Source organism: Meriones unguiculatus, chromosome 1 (assembly GCF_030254825.1).
Source record: "Meriones unguiculatus strain TT.TT164.6M chromosome 1, Bangor_MerUng_6.1, whole genome shotgun sequence".
Taxonomy (NCBI): domain Eukaryota; kingdom Metazoa; phylum Chordata; class Mammalia; order Rodentia; family Muridae; genus Meriones; species Meriones unguiculatus.
Genome location: NC_083349.1, coordinates 37,640,650 through 37,663,185, shown reverse-complemented (window position 1 = coordinate 37,663,185; position 22,536 = coordinate 37,640,650). Strand labels below are relative to the sequence as shown.

The window sequence follows — 22,536 nt, the reverse complement described above, 5'->3', positions numbered from 1 at the left end:
GATGGGAGTGGTATGTTAGGTGCTTGGGTATTTGAAATAACTATCAGCCATGCTCTGAAGTACATCAGGATCCTCTTGGAGTTAACAACTATTAACAACAACATCTTTAAAAATGTACAGGCCATGGGTCATTTAGTGCAGGAGTGCATACCCTCCCATGATACACTCCTCTTGCAGGGGCATTGCTGTATTCTAGTATACTTTGATTCAATCACTGGGTTCAGGATGATAACTCAATATTATTCAGAAAAGTTTAATAAATAAACTTTTCTTCAATAAATATTTATGCAGACCCCCAAATTTATAGTGTAGTAAGGGAGCAGCTATTCACACACAAATTATTGGAAAATAAGGTAGGATATATGTGCTGGAAAAAAATAGGAGAAAATTGGAGGCTGAGAGGAGTAAAAGCTTCCATCACTGGACAATCAGAATCAGGGCTACACAGGAAGTAGTGTACACAGGAAGAGTGTCAGAAAAGTCTCTATTAAATGGTCTCTGATGTTTGGTGTGCAAATTTGTAATCTTTGAAACCATTTATACATTGATTGGCTCATTCTTTTATCCTTACTGAAACTCTTATAATGATTCATAGTGGGACTCAGTTAGGTAGTACACTATCTTACTTAATGTACATACAGATTATTCAGGAATGATAGTTATGTTAAAGGCTTGAAATATTAAGTAATTAAGTTACTAAACTTAAAGCACTTTTATTCTGAATTGTTTCCACTCTTTATAGTTGCACTCATCCAGTTCCATTTGCTAGCTTTCTTAATTTCAAAAGAGGTGTGTTCTGGTCTGTGTTTGTATCTATAGCTACATAGAAACAAGTTCAATTATTTTAAAACATATCTAATCTTTCTAAGACTAACCAACTCCACCTCTATATTGTTTCAAATTGGCAAATTGTAAAAGTAACAAAAACCTGTGATTATAAATTTAGTTAAAAACTTTCTCAAGTATTTTATGCCATTGTTCCATGGCATCACAGGATTTTGTATAATAAATACCAAATAATTAAAAAGAAACAACCCAGTGACAATGCAAATTACATCTTAGTTGGTATCACCACATAACTGTCTTGAACCAAGTTTGCTATTCTAAGCGAAATATTTGTCCTAGAATGCTTTCTGTTGCAACACTGACCAAAAAATCATTGTGGAGGAAAGGGAGTTAAGCTTTCACATCACAGTCTATCGCTGATGGAAGTCAAGGTAGGAAGTCATGCAGTAATAAAGGCAGGGACCATGCAGGAGAGCTGCTTACTGACTTGCTCCTCCCGGCTGGCGAAGCTACCTCTCTTCTATAGCTCAGGACCATCTACATCCTTCACAGTAGTCTGGGTCTTCCTTCATCATCTACAAATGAAGGAAATCCCTAACAGACATGCCTACCAGCCAGCCTGACAGAGTCAGTTTCTCAGCTAGGGATCTCCCTTCTCAAGTACCGAGCTGACAAGCAAAGTTAGCCATCGCAGAATTTAAATTGCCCCCAAAGCAGACTATCGATAGAAGGTATTATTTTACATAGGCAAACTGAATTTTTATTTAAGTAACAGAGGCATGATTAGAAACTATAAATTCACAACAAGTCTGCAAATGTGTGCTCCTACATTATGATTAATCATGTAAAAATAGCTTCCCCTCACATTCCTGTTGGGTCCAGTAATAAGCATAGTGAACTACATAATGTGTTTTTAAAATAATAATGAATAGTTTACAACATCTTTTTTGGTCTGGGTCTAGTGAGGAGAGAGGTTTCATCAGCAAGTTGAATACTGAGAATTTTGTACAAGAGTTGTTAGGGGTTATAAATAAAATACTTGTTAACTAGGCCTTTGGAAGAGGCAAGCAGGGAGGTGAAATGTGATGGCAACAGCTGTAGAAGGGAGCTAGCATTCCCTTGCTGGGACCCTGGGAAGGATTAAAATGAAAATGTGTAGTGTAGAGGAGAAAGCCAGGGAGCTGAAACTAGAATCTCCGTGGAGGGCTGATGCAAAGAAGTGCTGGTTCCACTTGGGGAGACATGAAGCAGAATTCCGCTAGTATTGGGAGAAATGTCACAATAGCCTCACTTCCAGCCATGGAGGGCCTTTCAGTTCCCAGAGTAGAAAGCAAAGTTTTGCTAGGAGTAAGTGTCAGCCTAAGAGGCAAAAGAAAGTAGACTGTAAGCCACAGGAGAAGATGGAGATACTTAGTGATTCTAGTCTGCATATAAAGTTGAGTATGCTCACAAAGCAAACTATGACTAACAGAGCCCCAGTCTCATACCATAACATTAAGTATGAAAGGGTGTATTTAAAATTGAGACACTAGCCTAATAATTAAAACAATCCATTGGCAATGATTTGATTTCTATAATATAGTATTACACTGCCTCACAAAAAAACCACAGGCTCGTGTTTAGATTTTGTTGTTTTAGCTTCTAGTTTTGCAACAGTAGGATCACAGAAAAGAGAACGCTGCATCTGCTTAGAGAGAAGCAAAATTCCTTTGAAGGAGTCTTCAAAGCATTTGCTTCCACCGAAAGTATTTCAAGTTGAATTTTATCAAATGAAGTTTTGGGTGTAATTAACAGATTAGGCTTCCTTTGAGAAACAGAGTTTCATTTTCCCCTGTTTCAATTTTTCCCCTTTTCTCTTGAGACAGGGCTAATTTAAAATTTCTAAGGACACTTCAAAGACATCTTCACCTTTAATTTATTATCCTTATTGAAAAATAAGGTTCTTAAATGAAACGTAGAATTGGGGAGTATAGCTGCCAAGGGGAACAGAGACGAAGAAAAGTGTGTATCTTGATAGATTTCTAACTATCCTTTCCAAAGCTTCCTCGTTCTGACAGCTGGAGGCTGAGGACATAAAAGAACTGTTCCATTTTGAGCATTAGAATGCAAATAGCATTGTTGAAAGTTATAATAATCCCCAAGCCGGACGTCAGTATTGAGATGTGAATTCTAGAGCTTAGGGGACTCCTCATTGACTTTGGGCAGCTGAGTTGGAAAAGGGGCTTAAGTGACTGACAGGGGCCCTTTTGGGTTTGGATGTGAAGCAAATTTTAACCTTTGGTTTTATTTTCTTTTAAAGGGAAGAAGAAGAAGAAATTGATGAAGCGGAATTAGAGCGATTAAAAGCATTATTAGATGAGAATAGACAAATGATTGCTAATGTCAAATGCAAACCTTGGAAAATGGAGAAGAAAATTGAAGTTCTCAAGTAGGTTGCTATTTTTCACATACAATTACATTTACTTATGTATTATAGATGCTGTTATAGTCACATATATGCACATGCTAGAGAGATTTTAGATTAATAATTACACATTGAAAACAATTTTTAGCAAAATCAGCTTGTGGGCGATTGTAACCTCTGTGGTCACCTTGAATCATCTGCTCCTTAAATTGTGTTTACATTTACAAGTGTGTGCAGTTGTTTGCTCTTGTTTCTCTGTAGAGTTTACAGACCCTAGTGAACTTTTCCGTCGTGGGCCTCATGAAAGCACAGGGAGGCTGCTACATTGACAGAACAGTAAGCAGGATTCCAGTGCAGGCTCATGCCACCATGTAGTCCTTGGTCACGTACATATCAGAGACCCAATTTCAATCTCATGTTGACTGCTGAGCTGTGTAAAAACACACCCAGCGCACAGCTTTTTAAGCTTATATGCAAAATCAAACAAAGTCTTTTCCTTGGATGGAGGTTGCCTTGTGAGTGTGTGTGTGTGTGTGTGTGTGTGTATAAAATAATGTTTCCCTGCTGTGACTTTGGGAATGACAGGCTGTGCTAAGGCTAAGGAACATGTCTGCGTTGATACCTGTGTCTGCATCTCTCAATTTTGCCTCAGATGTTATTTTTCCATGAGTCAGTTTTACGTATGGTGGTGAGTTTCCAAAACTATCTTCCAGCCCATTTCACTAATAACGCTATCAAATGGCCGGGACACCTAATTGTTGCTGGGCACAATTAAAGGAATTGAAGGAGCTTTCGGGATTGTTCTCTTCTAGGCCTGATTCTGCTGGAGTCAGTGTGTTATTTCAGGAGATTATTTTACTTTTTAGCTTCCCAAGAGCTGAGTTATTTCATTAATAAAATAAAAGAAAAGAAAAGAACCTACCTTTTGTTTTTGGACTCGGATGTCCTTTAACAAAGTTTGTGTCTGCCTTTACTTACGTATTAAGGTTGTCTACGCTCCAAACAATATTGTCTCCAGTGGCAAGCACCACTCATTCCATGTGTTCATGTCTGTGTAAGTGTGTGTGTGTGTGTATGTGTGTGTGTGTGTGTGTGTCTGTGTGTAGTATCTGTGTATGCCTGTGTATATGTCCCATGCATCTGTTTGTGTTTTAAAATACCTTTCATTTAATGAAATGCTAATGTTGTTGACATAGGTTTAGAAGTATTTTTATTGGGCAACCTAGAAGTCTCTTCTGGCTCCTAAAATATTTTGAGATATAAATAGCTCATGCAATTCCCAAACCTAGGAGACCCACACAACTTCATATAAAAGTTCAAGTATTAGAAAGTAATAATGTCATGAAGTTTCAAAGACTAAAACTGAGGAAGAATGCCAAGGAGCATCAGAAAAACAGATTTGCCCTTACACACACACACACACACACCTCTTTTACATACAGCTCCCATGTTGGGCAATAGAACAGATACACGTTTCAAACTTGAGTTTGAATTTCTTGTCTTCAGTTTATTGGCTGCACAAAAGTGAAGGAGATGTATAGTGTTTCTGCCCCAATGTTTCTCAAGAAATTCCATTGATAGGGTGATATGCTGTAGAAAGCATTTGGGATAGTGTCAGCATACAGCACCTGTGCATGAAACGCCACTGAGAATAGACGTCATGCCCTGCAGTGTGGTAAAGAGAGTTGGGACCCAACAGGAGAGAGCTGGGATCTGACAGAGCTAGGTAGAAGAAAACTTGGCTACATGGGGATAGAAGTGTGGAAGATGGTGACACATTGGTAGTATATGGGCTAATTACCATATTTTAGAGTTTTTACAAAAGGAAATAGAGGATATCTTGACAAAGAGACAAAAAATTAGCCATGCCGCTCTCAGATCTCCAGAAACCTGCCTTTATTAATATTGTCTTGTAGATTTCAGAGAATGGAGCCTTGGGCTGGACTCTAGGAATTAATGGCTCTTTGAAAACATAAAGAAATAGGAATCAGAAAGAAAAGAAAGGGAAATTCAACCACAACACTATGGCATGCATTGAAAATGAGAGCTTGAAGTGAATATAGAATATAGGTTTTGTTTGTTTGTTTGTTTGTTTGGCACTTGTGGCTTTATTTTTTTCTTTTTAAAATTAATATATTTTTTTATCACAGGAAAATGTACACCAACAAAATTAACCATGTTATCCATTTTTCTTAAATAATAGCAATTTTCTTTTATGTCTACTTTCCAAATGCAGGAGATTTTACATTAAAAAGTCATGTATCCTGCTTCTTATAGACAAGTAGAAAATGGGACATCACATTCCTACTTGAAAACAACAGCTGAGGTTAAGCAAGAACTGTCCTCTGTGAGTTATTCACTCTCAGACTGAGTAAGATTTTACACTACCACTTTTTTTTTCCTTTCTGCTTGGCTGGCCCTTGTAGGCATCAGATTTGCTGCTTCCTACAAGGCAAGCCATCTGGGGAATCAGCTGGGCAGCAAGACAGTGATTCAGAACAGCAAAGTCAAAGTCAGCCAGTAGCATAGAAGAGAAGAGGCTGCTCAGCTGCAGGTGAGGCCCACTCTCTGGTCTTGACTCTTCAAGACCGTAAGTCTTGACTCTGACTCCATGGCTTCATGACTCTATGTACGGTTGGTGCCTGGTGTTATCCCTCCCTAATTTTCCTGTGGGTAGAAGATGTTAATATTAGTGTCACATTTATCTTCCTCTGCAGGCTTTCAAGCTGGGTGAGCTTCTCCCACAGAGATTCCAACTATACCATTAGAGTTACTGCTTACTGCCTCATAGCCTATGTTTCTCTGCCCCAACTCTGCTAGGGCAAGGGAGTCAGGCGTCTTTCCCTCTGCTTTTGTCTCTTTCAAAGTATGCTGGCTAATGTCTGAGAGTCACCTGAGAGGAGGAAACCTCAATTGAGAAAATGCCTCCATAAGATCAGACTTCAGTCAAGCCTATAAGGGCATTTTTTCTATTATATATTTTTTGCATTTATTCATTCATTCATTTATTTATTTTACACACTGATTCCAACCTCCTTTTCCTCTCCTCCCAGTCCCACCATCGAACCCACCTTCCCCTCCCCTCTTCTTCTCAGTGAAGGGGGGAGGGCATGGGTACCAACCTACCCTGGTACAGCAGGGATAAGCACATCCTCTTCCACTGAGGCCAGACAAGCCAGCCCATCTGGGGGAAAGGGGCCCAAAGGCAGAGAACAGAGTCAGAGAAAGGCCCTACTCCCATTGTTAGGGGACCCACATGATAACCAACCTGTACATCTGCTATACATGTGTAGGGGCCTCAGTCTAGCCCATGCATGCTCTTTGATTGGTGATTCAGTCTCGGTAAGCCACCATGGGCTCAGGCCAACTCATTCTGTAAGTCTTCCTGTGGTGTCCTTGACCTCAATCCTTCTCCCCATTCTTCCACATAACTCTCTGGGCTCGACCCATTGCTAATGATTGATGTGGGAGTCCTGGGTTTTATAAAAAAAAGCAAGTCAATTAAGCTGGAATCAGCATTCCTTCAGTTCTGGTCTCCAGGTTCCTTCCCTATAGTCCTGACCTGAGTTCTTTCAATGATGAACACTGATGTGGAAGTATCAGCCAAATAATCTCTTTCTTCCACAAGTTGCTTTTGGTTATGGTTTTACATCAGCAATGGTAACTCTAATAAGACAACAGAAAAACCTGCTTTGAAAGAGTGTTTTTCAGGATTACATATTTTTTTCTAGAAGCAGCCTCAAGGCTGTTCCTGCTAAGCCTGTGGAACCAAGACCAGAGGCTCACTATTACTGAAACATGTTTTGTCACAGGTTTAGGTCTGGGTGGGATACCAAGACTTCCCTTTTTGCTCTGGGCTTCAGAAATGTATTAAATTTCTAAAACTGATTATAGATAGAGTCAGGGCTTCTGGACTTGTCAAGAGAAAACCCTAAGGAAACGTAGCTTATGGTTCTGAGGATATTGGGAGTAGTTCAGCAATCATTTTCAAATATTTAATACAACTTATTTTAAGATTGTAATATAATTACATCATCCCCTTTTGTTTTCTTCCCTCCAAGCCCTTCAGTATACCTCTCCTTTCAAATTCATGGCCCCATTTTTTGTTGTCACCATGGGTGTGTGTGTGTGTGTGTGTGTAGATGCAGCCTCTTCAGTTTATATAATACTACTTCTGTGTATGTTTTCAGGGCTGAACTTTTAAAAAGCACTTACCACTAGGAACATAAGCATCTTCAGGGCCCCCAGTCAAGTGTAAGGAATGGCGATAGAGATGTAACTCCGCGAGAGAGCATATGCCTTGCATGTGAGGCTTTTAGTTCAGCTGTCAGCACTGCAAAAATGGGTGAGGGTCCAAGATGGTTAAGCAGTTACTATGTACGTTGCAAACTTAGGGAATGCCTGAGTTTCCACAGGAACTGTCTAGCAGGGCTCGGGAGAGAGCACTTGGCATGTTCAAGGCAGTGGGTATGAGTCTCTATTGCTGAAAGGAACTCCTGCATTCCCTTTTCCCTACCCATGCATGATTGTGTTTCTCATTGTGTATTCTCCGAGTGAGTTCAGTTTAGAATGTATATAGTCTTTAGCCAAATACATATAAATCTTTGCATAGATGGCCCAAGATGGAAGTGTTTTATTTCTTATGCTAAAAAAAAATTACCGACACAAGAACAGGATCTAGAGACACTGTGTTCAGCTGTGGGAAGTAGAAAGTATCATCAAGTACCTTGCTCTGTGGATAGTTTATGAGATGGTTGAGAATATGTGTATAGGGTGAAGGGGAGATGGTGTAGTTTTATCTGAAAGTCAAGGCTTATTTATATTACTTATCTATCTATAAAATTTCTACCCACTGTGAATATTAAGCATATTCCATATTTTAGTTATTCATAAGTTTTTCCCAGAGATTGCATGACTAGATCATCCTGCCTGTAAAAGGTAGCCAAGCTCACCTGGGAGTAGCTACCAGGGGGGAAATAACACACCCGGGGAGAAAATAACCAGTGTACTTATTACTCACCAGAAACCAAAACCTTTGACAATAACAACAGCATTATGGCTAAAGCTAATTTGCAACCACCTTATTTTGTTGCTAGGATGTATCCTTAAAAAAAGCAAGGAACTGGCTGGGCGTGGTGACACTTTTAATCCCAGCCCTTGGAAGGCAGACGCAGGTTATCTCTCTCCATTCTGGCTGGCTGTATCTGTGATTTGCTAGTTAAGAATAAAAAGCCAAGTAAGTTACCTTAGCACTTCACTCAAGTGTAAACAGGAGCTGGAGTGCGTCACCCATGAAACTAATATTCTTCCTTGCCCAGTCTCACTCACCCTATCCAGTTTCACTAGCTTTTTATTTATTTGTTTTTGCTTCAGTTTTTTGGGTTAGGAAGTTAAGAGATTTTTTAGAAAAGTGAGATAAGACTGTGCTTCATTCTCTGTGCTGAGGTCTCCGTTCCACATCCTCCCTTGGGGCTTACGTTCAATGTGAACAGCTGTCATGAGACACTGAGCGCACATAGTTTCTTCACCAGGCACTGTAGAGAAATGAAAGATTGCACAAATGAGGACTTTTAAGCAGGCGTGCACCCGGAACACACACTTCATCATGCTGGTTTCTATTTTAACTAACACAGGTGTACACAGTCTTCCTTTCCTACTCTTCATAACATCTAGTGAATAAATGTCATTTTTCACCTGAAAAGCAAGAAAGCAGTACATCTAAACCTTGTACCTCAAAATGGCACATTGCTGTTCTATGATTTCACACATTGCTATCAAGTGGGAAACAGCATAGTTTCGGAAACCCTATTTGTCTTGCGTTTCCTTACTGTGGATAGAGAGAAATGTAACTCTATTTCATGAATTTACCAGGAAGAACTCAAACTAGTGCTTTACTCAGGCAAGGTGGTACAGATCTGCAATCCCCACTGGAGTAGAAGCTATCCTGGCTTACATGAACCCAAGTGAAGAAGCAAACAGTAAATAACACACACACACACACACACACACACACACACACACACACACACATACACACACAATACCTATAGCACCCTCACCATTTAATGTATGCTGCTTATTATTTTGCTATATTCATTTGTCCTCTCAGCTCTACTTCAGGTTGTGTGTTATGATTTTACATAAAAGAAAATGAAGTGGGGCTGGAGAGATGGCTCAGCCGTTAAGAGCACTGGCTGCTCTTCCAGAGGATCCGGGTTCAATTCCCAGCACCCACATGGCAGCTCACAGCTGTCTGTAATTCCTATTCCAGGCGATCTGATACCCTCATACATGTAGTCAAAATACCAACATACGTAAAAAAAATTAAAAAATAATAAAAATAAAATAAAAACACGGAGAAATCTTGTCTCAAAAAACACATAAAAAGGAATAAAAATTATATTAAAAAAAAAAGAAAGAAAATGAAGTTCTGTGAGGAGAAGCAGTTGGTTTGTGCAGGGGTGCATTTGAATAATTGCATTCAGATTCTCCTTTCTGAATAGGTTTTGATATACAAAATAAACCTAAACATGCTATTGATAGTGAACCTTTGTTTTTATTTTTGGTGCAGAGCAGGAAGTTCTGTTCATCACAAGTGCTCGCTCAGGGAGTCCTCTAGGAAGCCGTGATTCTGCTGTTGTTGGACCTTCATTATCAAGGCAGGAGAATCATTGCTACAACTGATCTATAAAGTTCAGGGCTGGTGACCGGGTGACCAGAGGACAGCAATGTGTTGACCAAAGCGCCTCCATGTCTGTTATTTTTTTTTCATAGTGAAAGTGCCCTCAGTATGTCCATTTTTTAAATTTAGTTTTGACTCATTTAACTTTGAATTGTTTTTAAGAAAGAGTCACACTAATAGGCCACCTTCAGACTTCTGGTCTTTCTGCCTTAGCTTCTAGTGCTTGAGACTACAGACGTATCTGACCACGCCAGCCTCTATATAACCAGATTTGAGCTGCTTGGAAAAAAAAGAGAAAAAAAAAAAAACCCTAGTATTTCATTGAAAATACATTTTTATCTCATATAATATATCCTGATTACAGTTTCCTCTTCCAGTTCTTCTCCATGTTCCCTCTTACCTGGATCCACTCTCTTTCTGTCTCAGATTATTAAAAAACAAAAAAGCAGCCAGGTGGCAGGGTGTGGCAGGATACATCTTTAATCCCAGCTGAGACAGGTGGATCCCCGAGTTACAGGCCAGACTGGTCCACAGAACAAGTTCCAGAACAGAGAGGGCTACAAAGTGAAATTGTATCTCAAAAACCAAACTGAACTAAACCAAACAACCCAACCAACCAACCATCCAACCAATCAACCAACTGAAAAGCAAAAAATGAAAACAGGCTTCCAAGGAATAATAATGAACTATAATTGGATCAAACAAAAACTAACACACCAGAATTAGAAAACAAAACCAAGCAAACAGAAGGAAAATAGCGCAAGGGAATGTACTTGTTCTCACATTCAGGATTCTCATAATGACACTAAACTGGGAGGCATAATGTATTCATATGAGTTTCCATCATGTTGATTTAGATTGCCTTTTATTCTTGGTGTCTTCCATCATTCCAGGCTCTTAAACTTTTTTCACCTCCTCTTCCACAGGGTTCCCTAAATCCCGAGGGGAGGGATATGATGGAAACATCCCATTTAGGGCTCTGGGTCTCTGTATTTGATTACATTTGCTGCAGGAGGAAGCTCCTTTGACAATGGCTGAGCAAAGAACTGATCTATGAATACAGGAGAATATCAGTAGGAGTAATTTTATTGCTGTTTAAAAAAATTATTTTTTTTGAAAAGTAGTTTTTTATTTTATCCTAGGTGCCTAGGCTATATAGTCTTAAGTTTGTGGTCACCCAGGTAGATTTGGGTGTAGGTTCTATGTTCCGCTGTGAGCGTTAAGTCACGTTAGATATTGGTTGGTTACACCCACAAGATTTGTGCCACCATTGCCCTAGCCTACCTTGCAGGCAGAACACCATTGTAGATCATAGGGTTTGCTATTGGCTTGGTGTTTATATTTGCTATTTTGGTAGTGTGTAGTCCTATACCAAAGACATTAGCACTTAGTGGCAAAGGCTCTATGTAAGCACCAGCTCAATTTCTTCATGTTCAATGAGTTGTGAAGGAGTTGTGCTCAGCAATGGGGACTTGCTATCAATTTCTGGAGAGCAACCCATAGTCTTGGCTACAGCCTGGGTAGTTTGGGGATTCCCATGTGACCCCTTTGGCCAACAACTCAATTAGGTGTGAGCTAATCCCATTCCTGAAGCTTCATTTGGTGATAAGACATGGCCAGTTGTGCTTTGTCATTCCTATTATTTGACATATATATATATATATATATGAAGCTTCCATTACATTAGGCTTTATACTGTCCCTCAAATGGCTTTTAATATTTTCTTTCCCTATATTCCCTCTCTTTTTCCTCACTTAATCCTCCCATTCCAGCCTCCCTATTCATCCATAATTATTTATCCTATTACCCTTTTCTAATGAGATCTTTCCTAGTACCTTACTCTATACCTAACCAATTCTATGATTGTAATTTGGTTTTCACTGAATTAACCGATAGTATCCACTTATAAGCAAATACATAACATATAAACCTTTCTAGGTTTCTTCATCCTGTCTTCTGTGAGGGATTTCTAGGTTGTTCCCAACTTCTGTACATTATGAAGAGAGCAGCAATGAATACAGTTGAGCAAGTATCTATGGAAGAATCCTTTGGGTATATGCATGAGTTCTTTAGTTCAACAGTTCTATAGTTGTATAGCTGGCTCTTGAAGATGACTGAATTCCACTTTTCTGAGGAGCCAACACAATTATTTCCATCGTGGCTCTAAAAGTATTTTACTCCACCAGGAATGGATCAATGATCCTCTTACCCCACATTTTTGCCAGTCTGAGCTGTCATTTGTTTTACTATTGTTCTTAGCCGTATTGGTGAGTATAAGATGAAATCTTTTTTTTTTGTTTGTTTGTTTTTTGTGTTTTTTTATTTATTTTTTATTTTTTTTATCAGTTACATTTTATTAACTCTGTATCCCAGCAGTGTCCCGATCCCTCATTCCCTCCCAGTCCCTCCCTCCCTCCCTCATCTCCACCGTGCCCCTTTCCAAGTCCACTGATAGGGGGGACCTCTTCCCCATTCATCTGATCTTGTTTTATCAGGTATCTTCAGGACTGGCTGCAAAGCCCTCCTCTGTGGCCTAACAGGACTGCTCCTCCCTTCGGGGATGGGGAGACCAAAGAGCCAGTCATTGAGTTCCTGTTAGAAATAGTCCCTGTTCCCCTCACTTTGGGAAACCAATTGGTTACTGAGCTACCACAGGCTACATCTGAGTGGAGGTTCTAGGTTATATCCATATATGGTCCTTGGTTGAATGTCAGTCTCAGAAAAGACCCTGTGCCCAGATATATTTGGTCCTTGTGGAGCTCCTATCCTTTCCCCATCAGACTAACTCCCCTTCTTTCTTATGATTCCCTGTACTCTGCCAAAGGTTTGGTCATGAGTCTTTGCTTTGAAAACACTGCTAGTTAGAGTCTTTCAGATGTGCTCAGTAGACTCCTGTCATATGTTCAATGCACATCCCATCTGTCTTTCTAAACGAGGATTGATCATCTTACCCCATGTCCGCTCAATTGATTATCTTTTTTAGGTGTATAGATTTCATTATGTTTATCATATCTTATAGGTCTATATAAGTGAGTATATCCCATGTTTGTCTTTCTCCTTCTGGGATATTTCACTCAGAATGATCTTTTCTAGATCCCACCATTTGCCTGCAAATTTCATGATTTCCTCCTTTTTGATTGCTGAGTAGTTTTCCATTGTATAAAAATACCACAATTTCTGTACCCATTCCACCGTTGATGGACATCTGGGTTGTTTCCAGGTTCTGGCTATTACAAATAGAGCTGCTATAAACATGGTTGAGCAAGTGTCCTTTTTGTGTACTTGAACAAACTTTGGGTATATACCTAGCAGTGGTATAGCTGGGTCTGGAGGAAGCACTATTCCTATTTGTCTTAGAAAACGCCAGATAGCTTTCCAGAGTGGTTGTACCAGTTTACATTCCCACCAGCAGTGGAGGAGGGTTCCCGTTTCTCCACAACCTCTCCAGCATGTGTTATCGCTTGAGTTTTTCATCTTGGCCATTCTGATGGGTGTAAGGTGATATCTCAGGGTCGTTTTGATTTGCATTTCCCTGATGGCTAATGAGGATGAGCATTTCTTTAAGTGTTTTTCTGCCATTCGATATTCCTCTGTCGAGAATTCTGTTTAGCTCTGTTCCCCATTTTTTAATTGGATTACTTGGATTGCTGCTTTTCAGCTTCTTTAGTTCTTTGTATATACTGGATATTAGTCCTCTGTCAGATAAAGGGTTAGTGAAGATTCTTTCCCAATCTGTAGGCAGTCGTTTTGTTTTGATGACGGTATCCTTTGCTTTACAGAAACTTTTCAGTTTCATGAGGTCCCATTTATTGATTGTTGCTCTTAGAGCCTGTGCTGTTGGTGTTCTGTTCAGGAAGTTGTCTCCTGTGCCAATGAGTTCTAGGCTGTTCCCCACTTTTTTTTCCAATTGATTTAGGGTATCTGGTTTTATGTTGAGGTCCTTGATCCACTTTGACTTTAGTTTTGTGCAGGGTGATAAATATGGATCTATTTGCATTTTTCTGCATGTAGACATCCAGTTGGTCCAGCACCATTTGTTGAAGATGCTGTCTTTTTTCCATTGAATGGAATTGGCTTCTTTGTCGAATATCGAGTATTCATAGGTGTGTGGATTTATTTCTGGGTCTTTTGTGTGGTTCCATTGATCCTCCTTTCTGTTTCTATGCCAGTACTATGCAGTTTTTATTACTGTTGCCCTGTAGTACAGCTTGAGATCAGGAATGGAGATACCTCCAGATGATCTGTTGTTGTACAGGATTGTTTTGGAGATTCTGGGTTTTTTGTTTCTCCATATGAAGCTGAGAATCTTTTTTTCAAGGTCTGTAAAGAATTGAGTTGGTATTTTGATGGGAATTGCATTGAATCTGTAGATGGCTTTTGGCAGGATGGCCATTTTCACTATGTTAATCCTACCAATCCATGAGCACGGGAGATCGTTCCATCTTCTGATATCTTCTTCAATTTCTTTCTTCAGAGACTTGAAGTTTTTCTCAAACAGGTCTTTCACTTGCTTGTTTAGAGTCACACCAAGGTACTTTATGTTATTAGTGGCTATTGTGAAGGGTGTTGTTTCCCTAATTTCTTTCTCAGCCTTTTTGTCTTTGGTATATAGGAGGGCTTCTGATTTTTTTGAGTTGATTTTGTATCCTGCCACTTTGCTGAAGGTGTTTATCAGCTGAAGGAGTTCTCTGGTTGAATTTTTGGGGTCGCTCATGTATACTATCATATCAATAAGATGAAATCTTAGCGTAGTTTTGATCTGCATTTTCCTGATGGCTGAGGATGTTGAAAAAGTGCTTCTCAGTCTTTTGAGTTTTCTGTTTTGAGAGTTCTCTTTACATTTGTACCCCATTTCTAATTGAGTTGTTTTCTTTGTGTGTGTGTGTGTGTGTGTGTGTGTGTGTGTGTGTGTCTAGTTTTAAGTTTAATTAAGGTTTTTGGAAGGGCTCCTTTGGTTAATGTGGTTTTGGCTAATGCATAAGTATGAATTTGTATATTTTTTTTCAATGCAGTTTATTCAGGAACCTTGAACAATCATCTGACCCTGGGGAAAGCCAGCCCACAGTTGTTTTCTTAATATGTGATTTTTTTTTTTGAGTTTCTTGGATATTTTGTATATTAGCCCTTTGTCAGGGGTATAGTTCGTAAAAATCTTTTCCATTCTGTAGGCTGCCTCTTTGTCCAAATGATTTGTGTCCTTTGCTGTGCAGAAGCTTCTCGTTTTCATGATCATAGTGCCTGTACTAACTGTATTCTGTTCAGGAATTGTCTACTGTGCTAATGTGTTCAAGGCTATTCACTGTTTTGTTTTCTATTAGGTTCAGCGCATCTATCTGATTCTATGTTTAGGTCTTTGATCCACTGGGAGTTGAGTATGGATCTATTTGCATTCTACATGCTACTGTCTAGTTTGATAAGCTCTATTTGTTGAAGATGCTATCTTCTTTCAAGTTTATATTTCTGGCTTCTTCATCAAAAATCAGCTGTCCGTGGGTGTGGAGATTTATATCTGGGTCTTCAATTTGATTCCATCAATCCAACATATCTGATTTATACCAATACTATGCTGTTTTTATTACTGAGTACAATTTCAGATTAGATATTGTGATATCGCCAGCAGCTCTTTTATTATTGAGGATTGTTTTAGCTATAATATTTTTCAGTGAGTATGTATGTTTCCGTATGAAACTGAAAATTATTCTTTTAAGATCTGTGAAGAATTGTGTTGGAATTTTGATGGGGATCCATTGAATCTGTAGATTGCTTTTGTATTTTTGGCAGGATGGCCATTTTACTGATCCATGAGCATGGAATATCTTTCCATCTTCAGATATCTTCACCTATGTCTTAATGTTTTAATCATTCAAGTTTTTTGTTGCTTTTTTTTGTTTTGTTTTTTAACTTGCTTGGCTTGGCTAGAGTAACCCCCAAGATATTTTGTATTTGAGGCTATTATAAAAGGTGCTGTTTCACTGATTTCTTTTTCGGTCTGTCATCTTTTTATATACAAATGTTACTATTTTTAAAAATTTATTTGTTTATTTATAAGTTTATTTTGTATCCAAACAAATGCTTTGCTGAAAGTGACTGGCTGTTCAAATTTCCTGGGTGGAATACTTAGGGTCACTCATGTATATTATCATATCATTTATAAATAGACTTTGAATTTTTTTTTTCGAATTACTTTCCCCTTGATCTCCACCAGATGCCTTATTGCTAATACACCAAGTACTATATTGAGTAAGTATGGAGAAAGTAGACAACCTTGTCTTGCTCCTGATTTCAGTAAAATTTGTTTGAGTGTCTCTCCATTCAAGTTGATATTGGCTAGTTGCTTGCTGTAGCCTCTTTTATAATGTTGAGGTTATCTCTTGTATCCCTAATATTTCCAGGACTTTTATCATGAAGACATGTTGGATCACTGGCCTTTTTCTGTGTCAAATGAGATGACTGTATTATTTTTGTCTTTCAGTTTATTTATATGGTGTAGTTTATATTTGTTAAACCATTTCTGCATCTCTGAGTTGAAGCCTACTTGATCATGCTGAATAATCTTTTTGATGTGCTCTTGCATTTGGTTTGCAAGTATTTATTGAGAGTATCTGTATGTTCATAAAGGAAGTTGGTCTGTAATTTTCTTTCTCTGTTGCACCTTTATATGGTTTGGGTATCAAGGTAACTGTGGCCTTATAAAATAAATTGGGCAATGTTCTTTCTGTTTCTTTTTATTTGTTTGTTCTTTCTGTTTCTATTTTGTGGAATAATTTGAGGGGTATTAGCATGAGCTCTTTGAAAATCTGGTAGAATTCTTTGCTAGAACCATCTGGGATTTTTTTTTTTGGTAGACGTTTAATTATTGCTTCCATTTCAATAGGGGTTATAGATCTGTCTAAATTGTTTATTTGATCTTGACTTAACTTTGGTAATTGGAATGTATTGAGAAAATTATCTATTTCTTTCATATTTTCCTATTTGGTGGAGTACAGGATTTTTAAGTATGTCTTTATGATTATTGGATTTCCCCAGTGTTTGTTATGTCCCCTTTTCATCTTGAATTTTGTTAATTTGGAGAGTCTCTCTCTGACTTTTAATTTGAATAAGGGTTTGTCAAGCTTGATTTTCTCTAAGACTCAATTCTTTGTTTCAATGATTCTTTACATATATTTTTGTCTTGTTTGTCAAACAAGCTTTTGTTTGGATGACCTGTCTATTGGTAGGATAATATAGTCTACCAGTATCAGTATGTGTGGGTTAATACATGATTTAAACTGTAGTAGTGGGGTTTTTGTTATTATTTATTTTTTTCATAAACATAGGGGCCCCTGTGTTTGGTGTATAGATTTTAAGAACTGCTATGTCCTCTTGATGGATTTTTACTTTGACGTGTATGTAGTGTCCTTCCCTATCTCTTCTGAGTACTTTTGTTTTGAAGCTTATTTTGTCACATATTAAAATGGCTACACCATCTTGTTTCTTAGGTCCTTTATCTTGGAATACATTTTTCACCCTTTTATGTCTATCCTTGGCTTTATTAGATTCAGCAAAAGAATGGTCCTATTTTTATCATCCATTCTGTTAGTCTGTATGTTTTAGTTGGGGAAGAGGCCATTGATGTTGAGAGATGTCAGTGAATGGTGTTTGTCGACTCCTTTTAGTAGTAAAAGAAATAACAGCAATAAAATATATCATTTTATTGCTGTTGTGTGTTTGTGTGGGTTTCATTTTTATATTTGTCCATCTGGGATTATTTATTCCTTGTGTTTTCTTTGGTGTGGCTAACTTCTTCAGGTTCACTTGATACCTTGATAAGGAATTTTATTTTCTATTCTAGAATTTTCTTTCAAATTGCCTATTGCGGATAATTTGTCTTTTTCCAGTTGGCTTTACTTTCTTTTCTAAAATATTCTTTAAAAAGCCAAAGAAGAAAACATTTTATGGAGATACATTAGTTCCAGACTAAGATCCGAAATCTCTTATTGTTTATAATTAGAGCTCACTTGTGTCAATTACCAGCCTCATTGCTGCAGAATCAGAATGTGTCTTTCCAATCAATAACTAGTATGGACCTCATATAGTATGGTTAAGCAAGAAAATGTATCAGGAACTTCCTGTCCTAGGATTTAGCCTATTGAGAGATAATTTACCTGAGAGTACTTAACTTTTTTTTTGTACTGTTGGAATTATTGTGAGTGCTTAAAAAATTACTGTAGTTAATTTTACTAATTCTTTTAAAATACTTTGAAATTATCTTTTAGAGGTTACAAAAAGGAATAAAAATAATAAAATCTGTTCTTTTTTTTCCCCTTGGGACTTAGATGTTTTATAAAGTTTTCTTTGCGAAGATGAGCTTTGAGATGCATGATCAGTAGGCTTTTGACCTACCAGGAACCTTTGTCTGCTTTGCAATTCATCTTCCTCATCTCCACTGCACTGTTTGACCACAGTGACTTACAGGCGTTCTTATCCTTGCTTTGGATGGACATGGTTCTCAGGTGTTCCTGAAACTGCTGCTCCTATTTGCTTGGGAAAGTAGTGCAGGTGACAATTGCTTTTGTCTCTGCTTTGAAACCTCAAGCATACAGGCTAATTACATCAGTCAAAAGCTCTGCCCCAATGGAAAATGGAAAGATATGAGTCATGGAAAACTGGCTCTAAAATATGCTCATGTACAAGGGTATTTCCCAAGATAGTTGGTAATAAACCTTACTCAATAACTGGCACATTTACTTATCCAAAGTTGAAAAAGTTTTTTTTTTTTTTTTACTTTATCCATGGTTAACAAAAGGACTATGAACTTCAAATAAGCAGGGTTTTTATGTTGCATTATTTAATGATAATAAATAATAAACGCTAGAGATAAGAAAGTCCTAAGGTTTTCCTTTCAGATAAATAAAAGGGTGGTTATTGTCATGAGATTTTAATGTTGTGGATGGAGCATAAGGATTGTGCCTACTTAGCATATGTTCTATCACTGAACTATAACCACAAACATCATAATTGCAATTCACAGCAATTATCTGTCTCCTATAACCTTGTCAGTATATGACACATTATAAAAAGTACTAATTCAGTGTTCTTAGCATTCAAAAGCTTACTACCTTTCCACAAGTTTTGATACAACACAACTAATTGGACTTCAGTTAGTTTAGCTGTAAGTAACAGCTAGTTTTCAGAACTTTTCTTAGGCTGAAAATATGTTAACTTGAAAGGTGATAAAGCAAGATGCATCAGTTATCATTTAAGGTTATCTAGAAATGACTTTGAATGTATTTGACCTAACGCATTAACAGTAGAAAGAAAGCAAATGTGCTCCTGATAAGCACAAAATGCAAATAAAAAAGTGAGCTTTTGCTGTTTTTGGAAAATATGGGGACTTACCGTAAGACATGTATTGTAGATATACTCTAGTTTATAATAAGAGAACAGCTAAGGCCTTTTGGGGGCTATCTTTATGGCAATGATGAAACCATGGCAAGTAGTATACTATTTTGGAGTGTTTAAAGAAATTTGTTGCTACTACATGAAACAATGATTATGCTTTAAGATAGTCATACTGAAAACACAAGTCTCGAAGACATTATTAGAATATCATAACAAACTGAGATGAGATTAAGAAATGGGCATAATTGTATATTTCCAGCATAACATATTTAAAATTTCCATCTTCTGTTACAAGAACTAAAAAAATTTAAATAAGATGAATCACTGCTTTAAAATAGTTATCTTGGTGGTAACTCACAATATATGTATAGGTTTACATATATTTATATATATATATTACATATAACACATTCAAATAGAGACTATCATATTCACATGAGGATTTATGATTTACATAGATTGATTTTTATATTTTAGCAAATACTGTTATTTAACTTATGCCAAGCAACTTGGTCAAAGGGGTCAGGAGAGTTTAGAGGGGATGCCATGGAAGGACATTGTGAAGTAGTAAGATTCCAAGTCAATTCATCCGAAAGACCAGCCCCCACAGGAGCATAAGATCATCTCTGGATGACCTTATCTAATCTTTGTTTCTAGTACATAGGTTGGCCTGCCATTCTGAGTTTTTCACAGGGTGAGCAATCAGATTTACCAGGCAATCCTGATTACTTTAAGAATGGGCTGGTCTACCATGATTTTGAAAATAACATTTTAAACTGCTTGCCTACTCATTGATCAAAATGCAGAACACACAGTTCTAAAAGATAATGGAGATTTCTGTTGGAACAATTTAGATCCAACAGTCCGGATATCATTGCACAATCTGAAAAGAGAAAATCCTAACTTAAAAATGTTTAAAAAGGTTATCATAGGCATACATGGGTACTGGGGTGAAGTATTTTGTCTATCTTTCAGAGCAGAATGCTTCTTATTCACAGGCAGCATCCTGAGAATTCTTTTGCTTCACAATATTCAGAATTCATGAAAAAAGTACTTAATTAAAAAACACATGCTTGAAGCAGAATAAGCACATTCCATTTTCCAAGCCACGTACATGCTCTTTTAAAGAGCTGAGTGTTAATATAAGAATATTAATCTAAGATTATAGATGTGTGTCACTCATGTTGGAAATACAATCTTTGTTAGATAAATTCTGCAAACCAATGCCTGGAATGCCTTTGCTTCCTACTCAAATTCCACCAGCCTCATGCCTTCTAGTTTATTTACTATCTATAGTGTCTCCTGCACCCCCACCATGTTTAAGCCTCCACTTTCCTTGCTCCTTCACTGTTAGTGTAAATATTTTATAGGCCTATATCCCATTCTTCGTAGCATAGTTTAAGATACAGAAAGTAGTCTCCAGGGTTTAAGAAGGTTTTTCAAATGCTTAACAGAGTATAGAAATGATAGATAAATAAGAGAATGAAATGATGATAGAAGAAAAATAAGGGGCTGGAGAGATGACCCTACAGTTAAGAGCACTTGCTGCTCTGCCAGAAGGTTTGAGTTCAGTTCCCAGCACGTCTGTTGAATTGCTCATAACTGCCTGTGACTCCTGGTTTGGAGGATCTGATGCCCTCTGCTGGTGTCTTTCTGCACTCACTGACTGCTTCACAGACACAACACATACAAAAACACACACACACACAAATACATGTACAAACACATGCACAGACGTACAGGTACACACAAACACACACATGCACACACATGCATAAACACAGACAGAAACACACACACACACACACACACACACACACACAAAATGCATGTCTTGACCAGGCTTTTGAGTCGACCTTCTTTGTAGTTTTGCAGGTGCTGTGATGGCTAACGTTATGTTTTAAGTTTAAGTTACTGTGCTGAAGAGAGCTGTAAGACAAAATACCTCTAACATGCAAGCCCCACTTGCTCAAGAGCAGAGAACTTCCTGGAATACTGGGGCTGTGGTTCATATAAACAAGCTTAGTTGCTCTGACTGTATAGGGTGTGCTTGCTCACAGATTGGCAAGGAGGTACACAAGCAGAAAATGAATTAGGACATATGCTTGCTTCTGTTCAGATGAAGGTAAGACATTCATGGCCTTTTGACTTTCGCCTTTATAAACCTTTGATTTATGTAATTCGCGCCCTACTCTGGGAATTCCCAGTGTGGACCAGACCAGTACCCACTGGTCAGTATTTAATGAAGCTTGTTTCACATTTGCTTCAAAAATCATGGTTGTGGTCTTATTCTTGCCCAGTGAGATGAACAGTGTCTGTACTAGTGTTGCATGCCAGTTGCTGGGAAAAATTGTCTTACCATGAAGGGGAAAGTAAACACTACCCTTTAGAAAAGTCTTGGCTGATGAAATCAGTTAAGGTAATGTCTTGAGCTTGCTGTTTTCATCTTGAAAATTTCAGATTTTAAGATTCATTTGAAGCATTAAGATTGACCAGGTCTGTGATAGCTGGCTGAGGCATCTCAGGGTGGTTCAGCGGTTGATCCAGTACTCCGTAGCCCTGCACTTCCTAACCTTTAGGTCGTAATACTGCTTTCATGATCTTCAAGGGACTCATTAAAACAAAAGGTCAGAAAAGCAGCAGCAAATAGACATAAAACTTTCTTTACAACTCAGCAAAAAATATATAATGAGGCGTTTGTAAAATCACTGTAGAATTTTCATACTAAATGTCAATCAATAATCTGGCTTGTATTGTGCTGTAGAGATAGAGAAAATCAAAACAAAACAAAACAACCCAGTACTTTTCCTTCCATTGTTAGTTTGTTGGCTTAGACTCTGTAGTAAGAAAAAAAACATACTAACATGAGAAAAAGTTGTGGGCACTGAGCTTTCACAAAAAGAAACCTGAGTGGTGAAAAACTCAAGAGTGATTCCACCATGTACTTAGAATCTTAACCACAGGACACAGGTCTAGAGAAATCTGGAAAACAGAAGTCAGGAACTTTATAGAGTGGCAAACTGTGGAACTCATGTACAATGAGGAGCCAATGAAAGATATAGTCAAGATATAGTCAATTCACAGATGACCTTTCTGAGCTGATGAAAGGTAGGGAGAGGCAGGAACACCTTTGGATATCTGTCCTTCGTTTAGCCAAAGAAGGACATGGAGAACTTATATTTGTTGCTTCTTCTTTGCTTCAGCTTACAATAGTTTTTTTTTTTTTTCTCTATTTCTGGCACATTTTAGAATATTTTTGCATAATATGGCACACACTTACACA

General features: G+C 37.9%; 1 protein-coding gene across 1 annotated transcript in view; it reads left to right on the top strand.

The window, feature by feature from the left end:
• The window catches only part of Tmc1 (transmembrane channel like 1), a 118,804-nt gene that overhangs the window by 10,998 nt on the left and 85,270 nt on the right, over positions 1-22,536 (top strand). The window contains exon 4 of the mRNA XM_060391752.1: positions 3,086-3,214. Coding sequence (XP_060247735.1) covers positions 3,086-3,214 — 129 coding nt within the window. The remainder of the gene's footprint in view (positions 1-3,085; positions 3,215-22,536) is intronic.